This window comes from Leuciscus leuciscus (genome assembly GCF_965113295.1).
Source record: "Leuciscus leuciscus genome assembly, chromosome: 24".
Taxonomy (NCBI): domain Eukaryota; kingdom Metazoa; phylum Chordata; class Actinopteri; order Cypriniformes; family Leuciscidae; genus Leuciscus; species Leuciscus leuciscus.
In genome coordinates, this window is record NC_138723.1 from 17,535,523 (window position 1) to 17,560,006 (window position 24,484).

Here is a 24,484-nt window from a genome sequence, read left to right on the forward strand (position 1 = left end):
ACATTTGTTAGAAATTTAGAAAAGTGATCAAATGTAATATAAAATAAGGTAATTTGTAATCTATTATCCAAAGTAACCTTCCCAACACTCTGTATGTGTGTGTGTCATATTTTATATATATATATATATATATATATATATATGCATGCCATGTTAAAAAAATTAAATAAAATGTTAACCTAAGGCTTGTATTCTTTGTTATACCCAAGCTGAGCAGGAACTGAACTGTATGGATGAAGCAGGAAATCATGGCACTTAGCATGAAGGGTCCCACAGACGAGATAGGAATTAAATATTTATTGATTGACACACTAACCTTTTCATGACTGTTGTGCATGAAGAGTGCTGTGAATCATAATATTGCAGATTTAAATATATATTGCTCATAATCAGCATTTACAGTAGATCATAGCGTCATTGAGTGTAACGGAGTTATGTTGTACTTGGTGAAATCACGTTCACCTAAATAAAGCACAGACATAATTTTGTCATTGGTTTCTATTGCTTTCTACGATTCCATCCTGCACCTCTGCATTGATTATGATTAAAATGTTACCTTTATATCTTTTTGCACAGTGCATAAAAATTATTTCATCAGTCTCCTAAATACAAACCACAACCGAGACATCAAGAAAGTAATGCTCTCAAAACACGAAAGGTTTCCTTGGATGGTTTCCTCCTCTGCGTTATAAAAAGGACTAGATTGGCAGCACAATGTCGCCTGTCAGAGGAGATGAAGCAGCTGTGCCTGGACTGACCTGAGGTCCACATGAGACTCACTCCTTCTGGGGCAGAACGGCAGAGGTGGGCTGGCCTTGAGATGCCTCAGATTGGGTTTGAGTAGTAGAGACAGCCGGGCCTAGTGGACCGGGCCTGTGGTTTTGAAACGTAGCGTGCTGATCTATATTTGAGATTGAAAATAAATAGTCTGTCAATTTGTAACACCAATGTGGTTAGAGAGGAGATGGGAGACAGAAGCAAGGAACAGGACCCTCCACATATTCTGGCAATGTGAGATGGTGCTGGTTTTCATGGTGAGTTTATTGCTGGCATTGAAACATGAGCTGCATAAATAAAATCTGGACAAAATGGTTAGGTTAAGGGACAGTTCACCCAAAAATGGAAATTCTCTCTCATTATTTATTCCTTACCATCATGTTGTTCCAAACCTGTTGGACTTTCTTTCTTCCGTGAACACAAAAGGAGAAACATTGGAGGATATATACAAGTCTGTAAGAATGTTATTGAAAGAAGTCTCTTATGCTCACCAAGGCTGCATTTATTTTATCGAAAATACAGTAAAACAATACTGTGAATTATTACTTCAATTAATGTTTTCAGTTTTAATATTTTGAAATGGTCATTTATTCCTCTGATCAACGCTGAATGTTCAGCACAATTACACCAGTCTTCAGTGTCAATGGTCATATATAAGCACTCTGTGTTTAACTAACATTATACAAAATTACAGTATCTTGTCATTAAGAAAGAGAAATTGTTAGCTACATGCAACAGATGTATACTGAGAACACACAATTACACAATTATTAGACACAGACGTAGTATCCTCTCTGTCTTTGCAGTGATATAGTGAGCTACAGTAAGTGAAGCTCACCCTCCCACAGAGCAAAGCTGCAGGGCATTGAAACATTGTAATTATGGGTGAGGCACAAAGCATTCACCCACTGCTAGAGCGTCAGCTAAATACAAACAAGGCTGTAAGAAATTACATGGGGAGAGCAAAGAGTATAGCGACAAGAGAACTAAAACACAAAGTTTTGACCTTTCAGCTACAGGGAAACAAAAGGGAAAAAGACTGAGTTCGAGCTGATAGAAAGGCAACAGTAACTCAAATAACCACTGGTTACAACCGAGGTCTGCAGAAGAGCGTCTCTGAACACGCGACATATCAAACCTTGAAGCAGATGAGCTACAGCAGAAGAAGACCACACTGGGTGCCACTCCTGTTGGCGAAGAACAGGAAACTGAGGCTACAATTCGCAAACGCTCACCAAAATTGGATAGAAGATTGGAAAAATGTTGCCTGGTCTGATGAGTCTCAATTTCTGCTGCAACATTCAGACGGTAGGGTCAGAGTTTGGCATAAACTACATGAAAGCATGGATCCATCCTATCACATGGTTCAGGCTGCTGCTGCTGGTGGTGTAATGGTGTGGGGGATGTTTTCTTGGCACACTCTTGTCTCATTAGTATGTCCATGTCCATCCCTTTATGACCACAGTGTACCCATCTTCTGATGGCGTCTTCCAGCAGGGTAACATGCCATGTCACAAAGCTCAAATCATCTCAAACTGGTTTCTTGAGCATGACAATGAGTTCACTATACTCAAATAGCCTTCATAGTCACCAGATCTCAGTCCAATTGAGCACCTTTAGGATGAGGAGGAATAGGAAAATCACATCATGGATGTGCAGCCAATAAATCTGCAGCAACTACATGATGCTTTCAGATATAAATGGACCAAAATCTTTGAGGAATGTTTCCAGCATCTTGTTGAATCTACACCACAAAGAATTAAGAGAGTTCTGAAGGCAAAAGTGGGTCAAACCCAGTACTAGCAAGTTGTACCTAATAGAGTGGCTGGCAAGTGTATACACTGTCAGTGCTAATTTTAACATTTACAACATAATAACAATGATAATATGTTTTCATTAAACAGATTTCATTTTAACAGACATTTAATATTCGACTGTACCACAGTATCCAAAATTAATTCTGTTGGCTAACGTTCAAACCAATGAGGTTTTAAATGCATTCTTCTCATTACGGCCTCTGATAGCAGAAGATAATTTCTCTGTGAATTGCGCTGGCATGCTCTCAGTGACCTGAGACACTCTCCATAGCTGTCCTGGTTCTGATCTAGGTGTAGTGGATGAACCCATCCAATGGCAAGATATAAATCACAATAGTAAAATACTGCAAACGCACTACAGCAGTTATCTAGTCATTACTCAGAATATGTATTTACACTTAATCCTTTGGCCAGCAGAGCATGAGAAGTGTCCAAGACAGATGCGGCTGCCAGAATCCAACAGTTCCACAGACTACTAGCTTGACACACCAGCCCACTGGAGAATATCAGTCTATCTTCTTTAGGTTTACTCAGCGCCTCTTGACTTCTACTTGAGCCTGAGTTGTTAATTATTATCTCTTTTTTTTTTATGTTAAAATTCTACATTCTCTCTCGCATAAGGTAGCCTACAGTAATGTGTTGCTGGTTTTAAGGGTATGGTTTAGAGTTTGAGGTAGATTTGGAGCTTATAAAGCCTCACACTATAATATCACACCCATCAAAATGTGCTACATTTTAACATTTCACACTGTCCTGACAGCTTCTTTTGTGCCCCACAGTTAGCAAAGACATTTGGACAATGGCCTGGTGTCAAGAATGGCAGCAAAGAAGCCACTTCTCTCCAAGAAAAACATTAAGGACAGACTAGAATTCTGCAGGAAGTACAAGGACTGGACAGCAAAAGACTGGTGCAAAGTTATTTGTTCTGGTGAAGCCCCCTTACGACTCTTTGGCATATCTGGAAAAACGATTGTCCTGTGTTGTGCCCACAGTAAAGCATCCTGAGACCATCTATGTGTGGGATTGCTTTTCATCCAAGGGAATGGGCCCTCTCACAATTATGCCCAAAAACACTGCTGAGAATAAAGAATCATATCAAAACATCCTGCAAAAGCATCTTCTCCCAACAATCCAGGAAAAATTTGTTGATGATCTGTATTTTGATCATTTTCGAGCATGATGGAGCACCATGTTACAAGGCAAGAGTGATAATGAAGTGGCTCGGAGATCATTACATTTAAATTTTGGATCCATGGCCTGGCAACTCCCCGAATCGTATTCCCATAGAGAACCTGCAGGTCAGCCCTCAAAAAGCGAGTGGACAAGCAGCCCACAAATTGTGATCAACTCAAAGCACTAATAAGGCAAGAATGGATCGCCATCAGTCAGGATTTGGCCCAGAAGCTGATATCCAGCATGCAGAATTGCAGAGATTATGAAGAAGAAAGATCAACACTGTAAATCAGGCGTTCTCAACCCTGGGCCTCGAGGGCCACTTTCCTGCAGAGTTTAACTCCAACCCTAATCAAACACACCTGAACCAGCTAATTAAGCTCTTCGGGATTACTAGAGAGCTAACGGCAGGTGAGTTTGATCAAGGTTGGAGCTAAACTCTCCAGGAAAAGTGGCCCTCGAGGTCCAGTGTTGAGAACCCCTGCTGTAAATCATCACTCTTCGCATATATTGAATGTTTTTTGGCCAATAAAAGCTTTTAAAACTTATAAAAATGCTTAGCATTGTTTTTCAGTATAGCAAAGAAAAATGTATTTACAAATACTGAAACAACAAATTTAGCAAATCACAAAATTGATGTCACTGGTAGCTGTATGTAATCTGAACGTACCAGAACGTACCTTGTCATGTGACTTTAAAGGTGTCAGTTGTGTTGCTTCACTGCTTTTCACAAAACCTCTCCTGGCCTCATGGGTTATTAAAGTGTCCATTAGATGTGCAATTCAGAATCTCACCTGAAGTAGTAAGTCATCCGTGTAGGCTACGATTCTACTCTTTTCACACACTGTTTTTTCGCCTGCTATATAATAGGGAAGTAGTATGCATATTCAGATAGTACGGTGACAGTCCTGGTGTAAATATTACACAGTTCTGCTTTTAAAGGGATAGTTTGTCAGAAAAATTTTAATTCTGTCATCATTTACTCATCCTCATGTGGTTCCAAACCTGTATGTCTGCGAAACACAAAATATATATATTTTTTTTTTATGTTGGTAACCGCAGTTTTGGTGACAATTGATTTAAATTGTAAGGACAACAGAAACAAAAACATTTCTTAAAATATCTTCTTTTATGTTCTACAGAAGAAAGTCGTGAGGTTAAGTGTGTGGGTGAATTTTAATTTTGGGGTGAACTGTCCCTTTAAGTGTGTGTTGCAGTGCTTGCAAAAAGTGTTCACATTACCTTATGTGACACAAGCATGTGCCTCTAACCCCTGTTGTGGGGCGTGGGCCTGCAGAAACATCTGTGTCCAACAAGCCCCAGATGTGTCCGTTAAGGGAAGGGTCCAACTGTTTGTTAGGAGCGTGGATGCTTTTCATCCCTGGGTGGCATGTGGGTGCGAGTGTTAACTGGCTAAGCCAGCCACAAAAAGTTCAGGGGGTTGTGAATCATGGATGTGTGTGTGTGCATCTGAATAAAGATGAAATAATACAAAACGTGTCTGTATATGGATGGTGAGAGTGTATAGAAAGGGGAGAAGCAAAAGGAGAAATACATAGATTAAAATAGAGAAATGAGAGAGGGAGATAAACAGAGGGTGTGGGGGAGACGGCAGTCTGTGGTAAGGTAGAGCATGTGGAGTCTCAGTTTGGAAACCAGAGAAGCCCACCGCCCCTCCACTTCAGATTTATCATACTTTCACCCGGCAGACACTCTGACTGCACAATTACGAAGATCTGCAGATCTATGACCTCTCATCACGAGGGGGCTCGGAAATCAAATCCACAGGGAGGTGTGACAGGACAGACGTCAGTGGATTTCTGCATTTATACACAGGATCACACTATTTTTCTTTGGAATGGTTGTGTTTTTGATCACCACTTTTGGGCACTTCAAATTTCCATTGTGTATTCACACTGTTTATTTTTCTCAGAACAAAAATGTATTGCATCATATATTCCACTGTTACTTTTTGCTTAAAAATCAAATTGTTTTATAATCTTTTTTTTTTTAAATTGTTAACAAAAAATCATATAGCCTATCATGAGTGTAGGCTAAATAAAAGTCAGATTTTTTTTTTTTTTTATGACCTTAAACAACCAATCAATTCAAAATTGATCAAATTCAAACTTTGCCTAGACATATAAATGCTGAATTCGGAACCGCATATTACTCTTACTATTTCTGCCATAGAAAGATAAGGTAAATAAAAGTAGTAAGAGTAGTAGCCTACGCTAGTATGAGATTCATTCAACAATAGTCTACCTTCTGTCTGCCGTATTTATATATGTATATATACTGCCACCTTCAGGCCACGATGATAAAGCGCACAGAAAATGTAATTATCTAACCAAAATTTTTAATTAAGACAATAGTGGTATACATGCAGGGTTCCCACATCCTCTAACTATTGAATTTACTTTTCCAGTTCGTGATTTCAGGATAATTGTTAAGGTTTTTTAAAAGACTGGACTCCAAAGAAAAAAATATTTTAATTAATTTGGCAGACAGACACTAAATTAGCTAATTAATTAGCTGATCATAACAAATAATAATAATAATTTCTATCCAGGCCTGGAAAGCAGAATTAGTATGTTGCTAATAACACATCAGTGGGCCTGTAAAAGCCTGTAAAATTGACAGACCAACTCAAAGCAGCAGCCATTTGATTTATAGCTTTTTAATTCATAATAAAAAAAACTTTGTTTCCATACTGAATTTCTATACATTTGAGCATGTTTGTGTAAATAAATGAGGTGGACTGGTTTGTTTCAGTAGTAAGTTCAGTATGCTTTCCTATTGCGCATGTGCTGAACAAGGTAGTTTCAGAACAGGAGCACAAGTATGGGGTATACATACAAAAAAATACGTACAAAAAATCACCTGAATGATCTACCCAGTACTCAAAAATCCCCTTTTTCCACTGCTAAGGCTCCAAACAAAGTAAACAGATCTACACCAATCGATTTGTTTTTCTACATGTTTTTTTGGAGAATAGAATGTGTATCACAACACAGCAATTTACCACCACACCACACAGGACAACAGGCTCAGAAAAGCTGAATGGTAGATTGCACATAGAACGTATTGCACATCAGTCCAAACTTTAGATAATTACTGTACTTGTAAGGCAGCAATGTACTGATATTTCTTAAACATTAAATCTCCAATTAATACACTTCTGCAATTAATGAATTCAAAATAACATACAAACCTTGATTTTCATTAATTAATCATACATTTCTTTAAAGAAAATTGCCAGTGATGATTTCATTGTTATATTTGCATACTAAATTTGACTGGTCTTCTTTCTTACATCTATTTGCATACTGAATTATGATTGGTCTAGTCTTCATTGCATAGATTTAAACATTTATAGAAGCCTTTCACAGTTAATACGCATTGATTCTTGTTTGCGGGCGACACAGAACCAAAGCCTTAAACCTCAATTTACCGTACCTTAAACTGTAATCCTATTTTGTTGCAGCCTTGCAAGCTACTAATATTTCCTTTAAGAAATGCAAACCTAGTTTTTGCTGAAATTATTATTACATTATTATTATAAAATATATTTCCCTTTAGAAATATAAAGTTATGTTCCCTTCTATTGTGGTCTTCCCTAAAACCACAATTATCATATACTGCATTTAAATGGCAGTGACTGAAACAGACTTTTGCCTTGAACAGAGTGCTCTGTTGCACATGTGCTCAGTTGTGTCCAGTTCTTAGTTTATCTCCCTGTGTCGGTATGAGGAAAGCAAAGAAACACACAGGGGAATCGAGGTGAATGACTGAGGTATTTGAACTCCCTTTGGATTTAAGCTACAGGTGGGTCATCTGAAGCTTCAGTCCCATCGTCTGATAAGAGTGCTTGAGTGTCATTAGAATCCAATGGATGAGAACACCTAAGTATGCTGGAGTGAGACACAGAGTCAGAATGAATCAGCATTGTTAACTACACACCCTCATGTATAACAAATACAAGCAGCAGATGCAAAATGGGAAAGAGGAAATGTAAATGAGGAACTATAGCCTATGTTCGTGGAAGTACAGAACCATGCTTAGAGGTTAAGAATAAGACCTACGGGTCCAACAAGGTGTTTTCCTGACCTAAAATCATATCATACGAAACAAAACTGAACATAATTTAAATAAGAAAGACATTGTGGAAGTCAGTCATATTACAAAAAAAAAGTAGGAATGCACAGTATAGCAGTACTCATTTTTAATGTATTGGTATTGGCTGATATTGGATATTTAATTGCTTATGCCAATTTCCTATATTTTTATGTTTAGATTATCCTTGCCGCCATCTAATAATCACATAAAGAATAAAAAAATAAAATAAAATAATTTAAAGTGCCCATATTTTGCTATTTTAAAGGTTCCTAATTTTGTTTTGGAGGTCTCCTACCTTAGGTTTACATGCATATAAGGTTAAAAAACACTGTAATTTTCTCACAATATGCATTGCACATCACCTCATTTCTCAAAGAGCATGAAAACGATTTCTGATTGGTCAGACGGCCCAGTCAGTTGTTGCGTGTCGGAAACAAAATGCCTATTACCATATCTGAATTATCTGAATCATCAGTGCTTGATATACAGTGTTACGAATGATTGCGTCAGATTTTCCATATCAATTCCAGTGCACGTCATCATTCTTTGGAAGTGCATGCAAAATGAATTTTCACCGCAGAAAACAATGCCTTATCTTCATGATGACATGAGGCCTCAGCTACAAACCTTGCAGACACTTTACATTCACAAACCGCTATATTATACTATTCAAGAAAGCTCATATTCGAAAAAGCATAATAGTGGCACTTTAAAATGGACTGAGTTTAGTTTTTAGTGTTTTATATTTAATTTATAAACAAAAGTTTACATAAAAGCGTAGAGTTTTAACATCAGACATGTATCAGCCCTAAAGTGAAAATAATTATTTGCTTATTGGTATTGGGTAGAATTTTAATATAGGTACTAATAAGTTACCAGATTTTTACAAACATAGTGATAAGTGATTAAAGAAGATCTGGCATCTGCCAGTAACAGGATAACCAAGTAATCTCTGGATCTTAAAAATAATTACATTTTATTCCAATTTATGAAGCCTCTATAAAATGCTTTAATTTGATATAATAATAATAACATGTATTAATAACACGCTTTTCTCATACCCAAAGTGCTATATAATCAGCACTCATTTTAAAGTGCACGGTTTAGACATTTCAGCATTCTATAAAGATCAGTAACTGGTTATGTTTCAGAGCAGCTCTTACCCCAGTAGACTTATGGGAATGAGACCGAGTCCAGCACCCAACAGGAAGACAAAGCCAGGACACCATGCTACAGTGTCCGCATAGATTTTGCTAAAAACCGCAGAGGACACGTTGCTGCACAGGTTTTCCATAAAAGCCACACAGGCAAACAGCGCTCCTGAGAGGGTAAACAAGGAAAATACATGATTGTCTTTTCAAAGGAAGACTGCATACAGGGTAAAAGTGCAAACAAAACTACTTTTAATTTACATTTCACATAAGGATTCTTAAATTTAACACCACTTGCCTTTTAAATGCCTTTGCGGTGCATAGTCACACAAAAACACATCTCTTGAGCAGAGAAGAGCTCTTATCACCAGCATGAATAAGCTGAATGAGTTTTGCTTTGGAACAGTGATTTTCAGAGAGCCACTCACCCTGCTCGAACTCTGAGACGACCTTTGACATCATCGAACGCAAGATGGGGAACGGCATGATGGCAAACATAGCAGGAATCCTTACTGTAAGCAAACACATCAATACTCACATGAACTAAACAAACACGACCTCAAAAATTATTGAATTTTTCACCTAGTTTTAGATGGCTACAAATTTACAGCTCACATTGACTTTTACTTCATATTGGGCGTTAATATGTGTAGTTAATTTACCAAAAAAAAACACGAGGTCCAACATATAGAACAGATCACTGATAATATTTGATAATGAAATTCATTAACACTTTAGTACAGTTGCCAGTGTAATTGTGTTCAGACAGTTATCAAAGAAGTTAATTGAGCAAACTTTAGTATTACTGTACATATAATAATTGCATAAAATGTGATAAGATAAAAATGTAATCCAGGAACAGCTGCTGTTTGCTCTTAATTAATTTTATAAATCCTCACCATAATTTCACATTATGCAGTGCACCATATACCACTTTTACAGTCAGTATATTAAGAGCAAAATTGAGCTGTGAGATAGGACACACATATAAAATAATCTATTTGACTTTGATGTCTTATTAAAATTGTGATTATGTGATTAATTAATTGTTGAAGGTTTAGTCATTCTCAGCTCTAAATGCTTGTTAGCCTTACTTTAAACAAATGCAAGGCTCAAAAAAAATTAGGATGTAGCAATATTAAAATTATGGCCAGTACAATAAATTATTTTCACGTTAAAGGTATAGCGGAGGATGTTTTACTTCCTGGTGGGTAACCTATATTATTGGTCCTCCTAATTGTCAATCATTCTGGTGAATCAATCAAACTTTTCAAAAAGTGGAGAGGGCGGGTCTTATCTAAAATTTGGAAAGATCCTCCGCTATACCTTTAAGTCCGATAAATAAAATCGATGTTAAAATGTTATACTATTTTGTCTAAAAAACAAAAACACTAAAAACTAAAGTCAATTATTTTAAGTGAAATTAGGCATCACAGCATTTTCATGTAGAAAATGAAAAATGGATATTCACTTACTAAATTATTTGTGCTATTTTATTTAGTAATTATTAGTACTAAATTATTAGTGCTTTTCAAATTGATAATGGGAAAGGAATATACACACATACATATACAGTATATTTATTAGTGCTATCAAATTAATATATATATATATATATATATACAGTAGTCAACATTTAAAGTGGATCAAAACCTTTCATCAAAGTTATACATGAATTTTGAACAATACCAGTTCCTGTTTTAGGACAACTTTGATTAACTTTTTTGATCCACTTCAAATGTTGACTACTGTGTGTATATATATATATATATATATATTATTCTTGCCATAATCAACTAATTTTATAAGATACCCCAAAAACATTTTAGTGTAAACGTGCATGCTCACCGAGGAACATCATAAGCGTAGTCTTTGCGAAAGCCGTCATCAACATGCTTATAACGATCGACAGCATCCCGATGAGGACGATGGCTGTGTTAGGCAGGCAGAGGGAGAACAAGTACAAACCAAGAAAACTAGTGATGAAAATGGAGGTGCTGGCCGCAGAGCCATAGCCCACGAGGATCTCGCTCCAGCACAGCGGCTTATTGAGTTCATAAAGTGTGATCATGGACAAACCCCCGGTATTAACAAAAGATACGGAGGAAAATGTAACAATCAGCAGCACGAGAACCCATTTTTTTCGACTACTTCCTCCTGAGAACAAGCAGTAGATACCACATGCTAGTTTCTTCAGGGCTTGGCAACAAGCCACAGTCTCTGAACTGTCAATCACCCTGGTTTCCCCCAGAAGGAAGATAGCGTATAGCAAGTTAACCACCTGAAATACGGCTGACGTAAAGAAAGGCCAGTTGAAACCTGTCGCATGCAGGAAGTACCCAGTGGAGATTGACGCCACACCCGCCAACAAGCCAATCATCATGTCCACCACCGCCATGCGGATGGTTTTCTGCTTTTCGTCCACGCATAAATCGGCCACGTAGGCGAAGCAGCCACCTAGCATGGTGCTGATACCACCAAAGAGGGCACTTACAAAAGAGGCGGCAATGAGGAGATAGAGGTTTAGCTCGAAGAAGGAGACGGCCAGGAAGGAAAGCGTGTAGATCAGAGACCCAACGAGGGGCATAATAATGGTGATCCTTCGCCCGCGCTGATCACTGTAGGCCACCAGGAGGAGGGTCACTATGAGACTGGGGATCAAGGAAGACAGTTCACTGAACATAGAGAACAGAGAAGCTGCTTTCTGCACCTCCTGAAAAAAAAGAAGAAGAGCAAAATAAATCAAACAGATGTCCATACAAAACTCTGTTGCTGCTTATGTATATTTTGAAGCAATTCCTGGTTCAAAAAAGAACAGCTATAAAAAAAAAAGAAAGAAAGAGGAAATGAAACGCAGATGTGTGTGCTTAGGTATCAATGACCAAAAGTATACCACAACAGACGGTTCTTTAAAACAATAACACGTGTTACTCACAGTACACTATATAGTATAAGGGATATACTAAAATAAACCCTGACAGTGAGATCAAGACTTTTTTATTTTGCGATAATGGACATGAAATATTGATTTGAGATATTAGTTTACTTCTTATTTAGGTATTCACTAACTTATTAGGTTCTGTCTTTCTATGGGAAGAGAAATTAAACATTTCCCGGGATGTTTTCCGGTCTGTTAAACAGTGTTGCCATGGACAACAGTCAAGATTCAGAATGTTCAGCAATGAACCGAATGGCAGAGAGCACAATTAAATACACAGATTTACAAAAGATAATGAATTTATCCCTTCCAATAATTTCTTTAGGTACCATGAATGTCATAGGATAACAATGGATAAAAACAATAACAATCAGATAATACCAAATCAAGAGGCATTTATTTAAAAGAAAGATAGCATATTTTCAAGATATACATTTCACAAGAAAGGATAAAAAACCGAGTCTGACAAAACAAGCCTAAAATCAGAGTTGGGTGTAATGCATTAGTAATATTATTACAGTTACTGTAATTAAATTACTATTCCCTTGAAAAAGTGAGGGATTACTCTTCATTTTTCTTTAATTTATTACAGTAACTTCTGATGTAAATGCATTAAATACTGTATAGACTATAAAATAATTCTATATAAAACTATAGTGGATGTCTAATGTTAAAATGTATGTTTTTAATGTAACTTTCCCCCTTTAAATACTTTGGTCAGTTCAAAAATAATTTATGCTATTTTATATTATTTATTTAAAAGAATTAAAAGAGTAGTTTGTGTCTATCCTTGTATTGTTCAACTGATTGAGGTTGATATGGGATTTAGAAAGTAATTACTAATAATTAATGCAATACTTTTTAGAGAAAGTAATTGGTACATCTAATTCTACTGTTGAAGATGTAATTAGTAGCTATTAATTAATGAATGACTTTTTCAGAGTAACTTACCCAATACTGCCTAAAATAATGGTCTTGCCTTATAGTGAGCCTAAATAAATGTATATTTATTTATATATATATTTATTAATGATAAATAAATATTTATTTAAATATAACCCATATTTAGATTTATTTTATCTTTAAAAAAATTCATAAAATCTCATGACAACACCAATTCAGATAATGCCGCGAACCTGTGTTTGCTCGGCCAGACACCTGTGTGAAATGAGGGGAAATGATGTATTCGTCGACTAAGAAAAAATATCAGTTACACTTTATTTTAATGTGTCCGACATTTAAGAACTGAGTAATAATAATTAACTACATGTACTAGGGTTAGGGAAGGATTAGGGTTTGGTTTAGGACTAGCTGCATGTAATTATTCCTACATTATAGTTATTATTACAATAATAATGTAACAATGTGACAAGGACACATTCAAATTAAGTGTTACCAAAACATATTGGGACCAGTTAGGTAAAAGCAACTGCTAAATAATGTCAGTTATGAGAAAAGCTCTAGCAACTCTTGATTTGAAATGTTGCTATATAATGCAATGACATTAAGCATGGCTTAAGATGCAAATTTCTTAATAATTGTGTCTCATTCATTACCTCTTGCTGGCTGGTGTGGTTGCTGCTGTTGGCGGCGCATCGGGAAGTATCGTTGGACATCGGGTAAGATGAGTTTGTGATCTCCAGCCACAGTCTGCGATACACATACTGCTGTACGAGAGGATACAGCATAAAACTGGCAAACGCGTAAACCGCGACGATCGGCTCGATAAAGTACAGTCTCTTCATAGTGTCGAGGATGTGTGCTGAAAAGCCAAGATGAACACAGACAATCATCAGTCCACATGATCAGGCTAATTGTAGCCCAACATAATTGGTTAAACCTCTTAAACTGGTTAACCATCAACCTCCAAGCATAATGACAGCTCAAATAAAACTGTCAACTGCTGAACACCATGGACTGTCACCAGTCTAACGTTAGTTTACTTACGAACAATGCAAACAGATTTAGGACGTATATCTTCATTAATATAAATGCAACAGAAGTTCCTCTCTTCTGCTGAGACTCTTTGCAAGCGTTGTGACAGTTATACAAGGTTCTCTGTTTTGTTTATGAAACATGACTGATCGGCAATATATTATGAAACGCCTGTTTCCTGCACTTGAGATTTTGATTGGTCAGTTGAAATCCAAGTCATTGTCATTGGTTGGTGAAGCTGCCAATCACCCCCAATGGGCGGGTATAGTCGTGAAAATGCGAGGGGGGTTAAAATGGAATTTTGGACCCTTAAATGTGCATTTTTGTTTTGCACCTTTTGGTATATTATCATTTAAAACGAACTAACAACTGCTGGAACTAAAATTGCTTTTAATATAATATTTTTTTCTGAATGCTTTTGTAAGGTAATGAATTCACTTATTTATGTTTTTGCTTTATTTATTTAGCAGGATCTTGATATTTTCAAAGATTTACATAGGCCTATTTGTTGTGTTATTACAAACCTTAGGCATTCGTATGATTCTTGCTCATGCACAAGCATTGTTTGTGTCCCAGTCGTCCAGATATTTTTTTAAACAAAATAAAGCAACAAAAATGTTTTAATTATTATTTATATTGTATTAAGTTTTTTTTTTTTTGGAAGAACCACTGCATTATAGTCATTTGTATTCCCATTTTGCAAGTATTATGGTAACATTGAGTAGGCGTACGTAATGGGAAGGGTCTATACATGACTGAACTGATCAAACTGGACGTGGACATTTAAAAAAGAAAATGCTTTAATTAGTTTTAATCTGAAGAGGGCGCCTCAAGGCTCATGACCGATTTTTTTGTGTATAGTCAAAAATTTTAATCACTACCTGTTTTTACTTTAGGTAAGTATTTGTGCAAAGTAAAAATATAGCCTACGTTATAACGAAAAATCTTATTGTAGTATTTTTTTTTCGACAATTGTATACAAACTATGGGTTGTAATTTGTAAAGCAATGGGTTCATCCATAACCAAACATAACATACATACGGCTAAAAGAAAATTTATCAAATAAGAAATAAAATAAATAGGAGCTAAATAAACGATTTCTTATAAAATTGGAGCTTTATTTTTAAAATGATTTGTTTTGTTTTGTCACTTTCGAGAAGCAATCCTTTATTTTCTATGCAACTGGATCTATATGAACAGTCTTTATCCAACGATGGTAACAAAAGAGCTAATAAAGCAGGGCTGCCAACTTTTGAATTTAGCTTGGAAGAAAAAAAACTTTCATCACATAGGCTAAGTGTAGGCTTGTGGTTGTCAAAACATTTGGTAGCCTAACTAAACAATTGCATTAAGTTTAGAGACAGAATATTACTATGTTTACATGGTGCAATGACTGGTAGGCTATTTATTTAATTATTTTACTATTTCAATTCAGTTATTGTGGTTTGATTCCGATCTTGATTCAATATCGATTCATTTTGATAAATATTAGGTACAGTAGATGTTAATTTTTCTCAGTAAAGAAAATCTCACCTAATGCTGTAAACATAGGCTGCAGAGAGCCCTGTCAGCTGGTATTATTAAATGTTAAAAAATAACAACTCAGATGAATATAAAGTTTTTTAAATTATAATAACAACTTTATAATATTTGAATGACATAAGTAAAAAATATAATATGTAATCGTGCACATATTTAGCAAAATACTAATTTATTCTAATACTAAATATATTATAAAATACAATTTGTTCTAGCCAACTAACGTGCTATGGTAATTTCATGTTTTTTTCTGAGGTTAATGTAACGTTATGTGACACATCTTTCCGCGGTTGAAAAACACTGATTTATCAATATTATGTATGAGGCATATACATTTCGGTAAGCTGTACTGTATCTTTCAACATAGGCTAGTTCATTTGTGTGTGTACCTCGAAGGATGCAGCCTTGACGTTTCCTACATCACATGACACAAATATGACCAATCAGCGGCCAGCTTGAGACCCCGGAAACGGTTTTGGGCATTACTACAGTTCTCCAGTTGTCCTTTCTAGGTTGCGGTTGTATTTCTGTGCTTGAACTACCTGCCCCGCTAATCATTTTGTTTCTCGCCGTATACTATCACCACCAACCGGGGGAAGACAGACACAATTCTGACAGGTACACAAACCTCTTCTTTATCAAGCATCCTCATAAATGCATAATAAATACTGACATATTAAATCTGTACCTTTAACGTAGAAACGAACTCATTTCCGCGCTGTGATCAGTAAAATGTCAGTTTATATGGTTTAAAAAACGCGATGGAGAGCTAGCCGGCTAACGTTAGCCGTTAGGGCTGGTCGTGATAAAGGCTTTTAGCGCTGGCAGTCTGTCTTAACTGTTGATTTTGACAGACCCAGGGCCGGCGAGAACTGATATTTTTCAGTCTATTTATCATACGGATGATTTTTTATATCTTGTGCACTAACCTTCAGCTTCACACTGAGACAGTGGCCCAAGGTTAGAGAGTCTGTATGTTCAGGAATTGTAAACATGTTCATAGATTTAGGTTGCACATCTGATTGTATGTGGCGTGGCATTGTGATGAGCACCTGTCATCCTGTTTCTGCATGGTTTGTTTCATTTGAGTCGGACATTTTAGCTCGTTGCTTCGGCTTTGAAGGGATTTGTGTTCATGATAACGTACATCCCTTGTTGTCGTGTTGACAGCATAACTAACATGTTGTTAGTATCGTGTTGTCTTCCCTATAATGCGCTGAAAATGCATGATTTTTATAGTAAGCTTGTGTGTTTTAGCAAGACGAATATCGAAAGCACGGTCTGTGCAGTCCTCTGTCTATTTCCTTCCTCTTATTTTAATGATTTATGACAGGATGCTGTCATAAAACACTTTGAATTGTGTGTTTTCGTGGTTGCGTGATGCGACATTTGATGCACCTGCAGGCGGTTTGAGGGTTCGAATGTTTACCAGACCCCTGCGGTGTTTTCTTCATATGATATGTATGTTTTCAAAGGAATTTTTGTATTATTATTCAGGACTGAAACAGGTTGTGTCGAGCCATGGCATTCAGTAAAGGTTATCGTATTTATCATAAGCTGGATCCACCTCCATACAGTGTGATCGTGGAGACCAGAAATCGAGAGGAATGCCTGATGTTCGAGTCTGGAGCCGTGGCTGTACTGTGTAAGACTGTCCTCACACCCTTTATAATACTTACTTTTTATTTATTTTAAATCTAAAAATGTTAAACCTGTTTAAAACTTTGATTTCCATTGATTCCCAGAATTTCCTAGATGCAAGAGAAAAAAATGCCTTAAATATTGTCTATTTGCTTATAACTGTTTTGGAGTCTAGAAATCATCTGCAAAGATGACGTGGTTTTTAAGTCAATGTTTTGATGTCATCCCCAGCGGCGGCAGAGAAAGAGACCATCAAAGCGGCGTACACCAAGATGCTGGATGCTTATGGGATACTGGGAGTTCTTCGTCTTAACCTTGGTACAGTTTATCAGCCTCTTTTTTCTTTTTTTTCTTTTCTTCTCTCCGTTGTGTTTGTCATCATAACAAATACAAATCCGCCCTGTCGCCAGATTAAGTGTAGATCTCACCAAAACACAAAAATTCACTGCAAAACCAAGATTTATGGAAGGAAAATGCACAACATATTATCAACCAGTCACTAATTACAGTCTAACTACAAGGTCAAGAGTTTGCAAGTGTAATATATTTCACTGTCATCTCTTGAATACAACATAGACATTGAGACTCATCCACCCCAGTATTCAACTAAGTGGATGATGCATATGTGTCTGATTCTTCACATTCTGAATATGTGAATGTGCTACGAACTGAACTCTGAATCCGCTTCACTCTTTTCCCATAGGGGATTCTATGCTGCACAGCCTGGTGGTCGCAACAGGCTGCAGTTCAGTTGGAAAAGTCCAGGATTCAGAAGTTTTTCGGGTAACGGGCACAGACTTCGTCTCTTTGAAGAATGACCCCTCAGATGAGGACCGGATCGCTGACGTCAGGAAAATCTTAAACTCTGGGAACTTCTATTTTGCCTGGTCCTCCACTGGAGTAAGTCTGGACCTCAGCTTGAACGCACACCGCAGGATCAGAGAAGACATATCTGACAATCGTTTTTTCTGGTGGGTATTTTTCAGATTGTAACCTCAAAGGTCCGTTTGATCTAATATAAATATATATTTTTCCGAACATTTATTTTTTAGTGTATTATGTGTGCAAAATATTTCCAGTTATTTGGACTGTTTAACTCAACCAGTAGACAAAAAATGGTTATAATGGAAAAGTAATCTTCACAGGAATCAGTCCCTCCATCTCCATCTCAAGCATTATGGGGTGAACTGTGATGACTGGCTGCTGAGGTTGATGTGTGGCGGTGTGGAGATCCGCACCATCTACGCTGGCCACAAACAGGCCAAAGCTTGCGTGATCTCTCGGCTCAGCTCGGAGAGAGCAGGCACACGTTTTAATGTCCGAGGCACAAATGATGACGGCCAGGTGGCCAACTTTGTCGAGACAGAGCAGGTATGCCAACAATACGAGTTAGCTGTGAATGACCATTGAACACACTTCCTTAACCCTCTGGTGGTCTTTGGTTATTTTAGCCCCGCCCCCCACCATTTTTTTTTTTTTTTTTACTTCATCAGAATGGTATAAATCTTGGTTACTTTTGTGGCACTAGATATATAAACACAAACACAAACAAGAATAGTCTCACTTGAGATCTATATAGTAGGCAACATTTGAAGTGGATCAAAAAAGTTAATCTAAGTTGTCCTAAGACAAGAATGGGTATTGTTGTAATTCATGTATAACTTTGATGAAAGGTGATCCACTTCAAATGTTGACTACTGTATATATACACCATGGTATTACTTATGATTTTCTTAATTTCTCCCACGCATGGCATACGTCTAACTTCCATGCATTGGATTTTAAATAACTTTGCTTTTTAACTTAAACACTTCATTAACTGAAAATAATATACCTTTTTTTTCTAATTCTGTGTTCCCTACAGGTTATTTTCCTTGACGATAAAGTATCCTCCTTCATTCAAATCCGAGGGTCAATCCCTCTGTTCTGGGAACAGCCAGGAATTCAGGTACAATAAAGCTTTGAATCAATATGACGCATGCTTGCAAAATATTTGCATTGGGCTCTACTGCACTGAGCGTTTTGGAGTTCCAAGCCTCTGCTGAGTCATCACAACAAACTTATTTTCTTGTGTTTCCACTTCATCACACCACACCAGTGCTGACCCCCTTTATTCATATTATCAGAAACACTCGTTTCAGGGGATTTTGTTGCAGCTGAATCAAAGTCGAGAGCCAAAAGGACTACATGGGAACCAGCAGCTGGTATATTGAAGGTTTAGTTCTGTCTGGTGGATGATCTGTTCTTTACTGCAACGAGTTTGTGCAATGTCAGTCGGTGAAAGTTGCACTTAAACCGAGATTCATTTTGGAAAGGAGCCAGATTCGGATAAATGTATTATTGCCTTCTTGCGAAATCAAGTTAAGATGCCAGGAAGCAGGTCTGGAAATGCCTGTGTCTTTCCTCTGACATTGCATAGATGATACATATATGTATCTCTGCTTTTAGTGGGAAGCTGGTGAGGTGAACCTTCTTGAGCTGTTTTTTCAAAGCTTTGCACAGAACCTGAATGACAGGTGTTTTGTGTCATTTCAGGCCATGGTGGTATTGGTTTAAGGGAGTCCATAATCTACACTGTCTGCAAAACTAAGAGCAAAATAATGAAAGTAGTATCGCCACATGATACTTTTTTCTTTTCTCCCAGAAAGCTCAGGGTAATGTGAGCTCATCTCTGCTGCCATTCCGAATGTATGAAATATTAATGGCAGGGACCTGCGGAGACAACACACAGAATTGGGTGGGACTCTGCACAGACTGACTGAATCTAAAGCATAAATGTCCCACACCAGCTCTAAACCAGGGGTCTTCAGCCTATAAGGACTTCTTGTTGGAAGTGAAATAGGAACCATCTCTTACATCTTGATGGGAAAAAAATTGCATATTTAAATATATTACAAATGTAATTAAATTGAATTAAAAAATAGTTACCAATAATCAACTGTTTTATTCTATACATTAATAAAACATTTTCAGTGTCATTAACTAAAAACTTAAACTATTAAATAATTTTCAATAATTAGAATAAAGCTGAAAAAATGTAATATAAATATTAGAGGAAAAACTTTTCAAAGAAATATTAGAAATGTTAAGTTGAAGTACTAAAACTAGAAAAACTCAACTGAAATAAAATAAATTAAAGATAAATAAAAAAAAACTAAAATAGGAAAAATGACTAAAACTTAAAATTAAAACTGTAAATATTAATATTAAATATTAAACCAAAAGCTAATTCAAAATATTAATACATACTATGATAGTATATAAATATGATAAAATAACAATGTGATAGGGGCACTTTAACTTTATATTTAAGCTTTGCTTGTTTTAGCTTTAAGTTAACTTTGTTAATTGGATTTTGGTTTAACATGTTTTAATTTTTTTCACAAAGATTAGTTTGAGATCAAACAATAATTGACAGACCAACTGCAGCACCATCACAGGTCACTTGTTGAAGACCCCTAGTTGCAAATTTTGGAATAAATTGGGTGAAAATAAATTATACAAAAGGCATTAAATTCAAACAATGAAAGGACAGTATTTCAGTCACCCTAGTTAGAAGACACTATGAACCAATCAAATAGCAGGAAGAGGAACCAGTTATATTTAAAGTTGTAACCTTATATGAGAATGCAGGAAATAAGAAGCCTCTCCTCTGTATTGCTTACCTATTATGGTTGTAGGTGTGAACGTAATTCATTACACTGAAAGATGTGAGAGCAGTTGGTCAAATTTCATTTAGATAGGAAACCATTATTAGAAAGGGGATTCCTGCTACTAGGAATAACTGAAACTAGCCAACATTAGAAGCTCAAACATCTTATCTAAAGCATGATTTATGACTGTCTTAGCAGATTGTAAAATTCATGCGTTTCCTGGTATGATCGGTATCTCTGTTAGATCTTCAGTCTTCAGTGAGCTTATGAAATCATAACTGATGGCTCCACTGTGTTCTGCAGCAAATGTTTTTCATATCTTCAAATGCAGCTCTACTCAGCAGGCGGGACAGGCCTGTGTTGTCTTTTTCTCGCTGTCACTCTCATCTTCCTTCCCTCTGCCACCTTAATTTCCTCTTGCACCAAATATGAAACCATTCACAGTTCTTCTTTTTTTGTGTTTTCTTTCTTTTTCCACAAAGGTGGGATCCCACCGCGTTAAGCTGTCCCGAGGTTTTGAAGCAAACGCACCTGCTTTTGAGAGGTAATTAAGTTTCCGCTACTTTCTGGTGCTGCATGCGCCAGTATCCAGCTGTTCTGGCTCAAGCCCAAACATAGTGCGTGATGAAAGCAATCCAGCAGACATTTGTGAAGTGCGGGCCCTGCTTCAATCAGTCCTGTTATTTACCACAGTTTGGATGGGAATGTTCAGCCATGCCTAAGGATGTATTTTTAACTAGTCGATGTGCAATTAGGGTCTACCAGACCCCGATCAGATGCGTTTACACACACGACAGCTGGATGAAGTGCTACAGGGGGTCTCAAGGCACAATTTAAAAGTTGAACTTTTTTAACAAGACTGATTGCTGTCTCATAAATGCAAACCGGTCATGGCATCAGCATTGATAGCATGAAGTTCTGAATACAAGCGTAAGATGTCCAGCCCCTTACTCGTCCTAATATAAACATCTCGAAACCCATTCTATAAAGTACCGGTAAACCCAACTGTAAAATAATACTTTGACCATAAAAATCATATCTAAAACATAATGCACATTAGATTAAGTAACTACTATATACTTAACATTTACAGTAAATTAATAATTTAATAAAATGCATTTATTGTGTACATGCATGTTTTTATGTTGTACTTGTTGTTAAAATACCTGCATAATTACATCTGTAGTTACATCTGTTGACCCATTAACCCACCCCAAACCTAATCCCACTTCAATAGCAGCAAAAGTGTTTTCCAATACAACACGAAGACAATAAGTACATAGGTTTTTTTGTTTGTTTCGTTTTTTTGACGCAAGTACATAGTGGTTAAAGACAAATAATTGCATCAAAATAATAATTTATTATTTGTTTATTTAATACATTTTCAGTGTTTTATGAAAAATATTTTAACAATTAAAGTATATAAAAATAAATATATTAAAATATAAAAAAGGATTTTAATTAACTGAAATAAAGCTTATATATACATATATATATATATATATAATATTACATGAAAATTTTAAACTTAAAAAACTTAAGCTAAAATGATTGAAACTAAACTGAAATAAAAGGGAATTAAAGCTAAATAATAAAAATGGCAAAAGCACATAACAAAATTACTCAAATTTAAACCGAAATGTATCTTATTTATGTGTATGGTTTCTTGTTGGGTGTAAATGTTTGTTTTTCAACTAATTCTATTACAATTTCTCTGTAATATAATATAAATTAATATAATAGATTAATTGCCAATAAGAATGTGAAAAATTACAATTAATTACATTTAAATAAATAAATAATTGATATTTAATTTATACATTTATTTACACAATATTTAATATTTTCAAAACATTTTACATTTAAAAATGCTACATTTGTTATTTATAAAATCGTTTTTTTTTTTATCAAATGGAAAGTCTAAAAAAGGTCAGCATTTGTGAGCCAGTTTTAAAGCATTTTTTACGTTGGGACGGGTTAATAACGGCATGACCTCGTCAAGGTCACTTAAGATGTCCTCCCTCTTCATCAACACAATCTCTTCGTATGATTTTTTAAAGGAATGAATAGATTGATTAAAATGATAAAATCTTATCCTGAACATGTGGGAGGATTTATTCTTATCCAGCCCTGGCTCCTCACGCTGAGCATGATGGACATTCTTTATTCATCATGAGTCACTGCTCTGTTCCCTGGAGTGCTGAGTCAGGTCGTGATGAGAAGTAGAAGATGCAGACAACACGGTCGTGAGGCTTTCACTTCTCACCCTACGTCATGAATGAACTATTGATCGCTTGTTTCCGGAGCTTCTTTTGTTATAAAATCACCTTTGATTTTTCTTGAAGCATTGGATTGCTGTAGTAGACAAACATTTGTTATTTATTCCGCTTCAATACGATTAATGTGTATGAATGTGTATTAACCCTGTGTGATGTTTCCTGTCCAGACACTTTAGTGCTCTGAGGAGGCTGTATGGCAAACAGGTGATCATCAACCTGCTGGGTATGAAGGAGGGGGAACACATGCTCAGTAAAGCATTCCAGGTGATTTTTTTTTTTTTTTTTGGAAATAATCCGGTTTGGCGGGCTACAGTACTTTATTTCTGATGTATTTCAATACTCTAAAGTATGACAAAACCACTGTGGTTGTTCCGCTTTCTTTACTGTGTAAAGACTCTTTGTCTTCGCCCACAGAGTCACCTGAAAGCTTCAGAGCACGCACACGCTGTGAGAATGTTGAACTTTGACTATCATCAGATGGTTAAAGGTGGGAAGACTGACAAGCTCAACACTAACCTGAAACCTCAAATCAGCAAGTTTCTGGAGGAATGTGGTTTCTTCTACTACTCAGGGGAGGCCGGCATCCAGAGGTGGGGTTATATACCGTCCCAACACTGCTGGTTGTGGAAGAATAGCAAAAGACTTGAAATAACTAGTGCATGATATTTTTTTTGTTCTTTCAGCCACTGGGGTCTTTAAAGCAGAAATAATGTGACATTTTTATCTATGCATATATGCACAATATAATGTAAAATAATTGTATTACAGTTTTTTTGTAATATGGTATAATCAATTATATAATACAGGGTTTCACAAACAGCTTCTTGAGGAAACTACAGGTTATTTTGTGAGTTGATGTAATGCTAATCATTAATTAAAAGATAAAAATAAAATAAAAAATCATTTAAAACAACAAAAGCAAAGTAAAACACTTAATGAGAAAATATGAAATATTTAATTTAATTACCTGCTTGTTGTGTGACCATTAACTGACATCAAAGAACTGTGAAAAATGTGTTGCCAATGTGTTGTTAAATTACTGAAATATTAACTTAAAATCTCAGGGAGATCTTCAAGTAAATATTTTGACAACTTGGTTTGGCTGACAAAAAAATTGGGAATATAATATAATTTATGATTCTGAAAATTAATATTAATTAAGTTTAAATGACAAAATAATTGACATTTTGATTTAAATATTTATTTACTCAATATTCAAGTAATTAAAAAAACACTCTCCAGATTCAGGGTCTACAAAGTAATTGGCTTAGGTGATAACCAAAAATAGCTGAGTAAATTGTCTACCACAATTGTGTTCACCACAGATGTCAAACTGGAACCATTCGTTCCAATTGTCTGGACTGCTTGGACCGAACAAACAGTGTCCAGGCCTTCATTGCACTTGAGGTATATTTGTAACACAATTATAGTTGTTTTTAAATTTTTCTTGTCTTTCATTTA

The 24,484-nt window shown here is 36.1% G+C and overlaps 2 protein-coding genes and 1 long non-coding RNA gene across 12 annotated transcripts in view; 2 read left to right on the forward strand and 1 right to left on the reverse strand.

Moving 5' to 3' along the window:
- Nucleotides 1–218: 218 nt before the first annotated feature.
- LOC309488731 lies at nucleotides 219–5,771 on the forward strand. The gene is made up of 2 exons (XR_014202254.1): nucleotides 219–804; nucleotides 3,374–5,771. It is a non-coding gene; the product is annotated as an uncharacterized lncRNA (long non-coding RNA).
- Nucleotides 5,772–6,431: 660 nt separating this feature from the next.
- LOC309488730 (lysosomal proton-coupled steroid conjugate and bile acid symporter SLC46A3) lies at nucleotides 6,432–14,058 on the reverse strand. The gene is made up of 6 exons (XM_082157069.1): nucleotides 13,923–14,058; nucleotides 13,532–13,737; nucleotides 10,886–11,750; nucleotides 9,466–9,549; nucleotides 9,050–9,206; nucleotides 6,432–7,681 (listed from the first exon to the last, which is right to left on the reverse strand). The coding sequence occupies exons 2-6, from the start codon at nucleotides 13,718–13,720 to the stop codon at nucleotides 7,585–7,587; spliced, it is 1,392 nt and encodes a 463-aa protein (XP_082013195.1). The 5' UTR covers nucleotides 13,721–13,737; nucleotides 13,923–14,058; the 3' UTR covers nucleotides 6,432–7,584.
- Nucleotides 14,059–15,917: 1,859 nt separating this feature from the next.
- The window catches only part of synj1 (synaptojanin 1), a 26,931-nt gene continuing 18,364 nt past the window's right edge, over nucleotides 15,918–24,484 (forward strand). For 6 of the 10 annotated variants that reach the window (XM_082157771.1, XM_082157775.1, XM_082157774.1 and 3 more), the window contains exons 1-11: nucleotides 15,918–16,068; nucleotides 16,948–17,095; nucleotides 17,323–17,409; nucleotides 17,795–18,062; nucleotides 18,237–18,462; nucleotides 18,956–19,039; nucleotides 19,218–19,295; nucleotides 21,227–21,288; nucleotides 23,191–23,287; nucleotides 23,438–23,613; nucleotides 24,349–24,430. In XM_082157771.1, the coding sequence (XP_082013897.1) occupies nucleotides 16,972–17,095; nucleotides 17,323–17,409; nucleotides 17,795–18,062; nucleotides 18,237–18,462; nucleotides 18,956–19,039; nucleotides 19,218–19,295; nucleotides 21,227–21,288; nucleotides 23,191–23,287; nucleotides 23,438–23,613; nucleotides 24,349–24,430 (1,284 nt within the window). In that variant the 5' untranslated portion in view covers nucleotides 15,918–16,068; nucleotides 16,948–16,971. The remainder of the gene's footprint in view (nucleotides 16,069–16,947; nucleotides 17,096–17,322; nucleotides 17,410–17,794; nucleotides 18,063–18,236; nucleotides 18,463–18,955; nucleotides 19,040–19,217; nucleotides 19,296–21,226; nucleotides 21,289–23,190; nucleotides 23,288–23,437; nucleotides 23,614–24,348; nucleotides 24,431–24,484) is intronic. The other 4 variants (XM_082157776.1, XM_082157778.1, XM_082157777.1 and 1 more) reach the window with 1 other exon arrangement.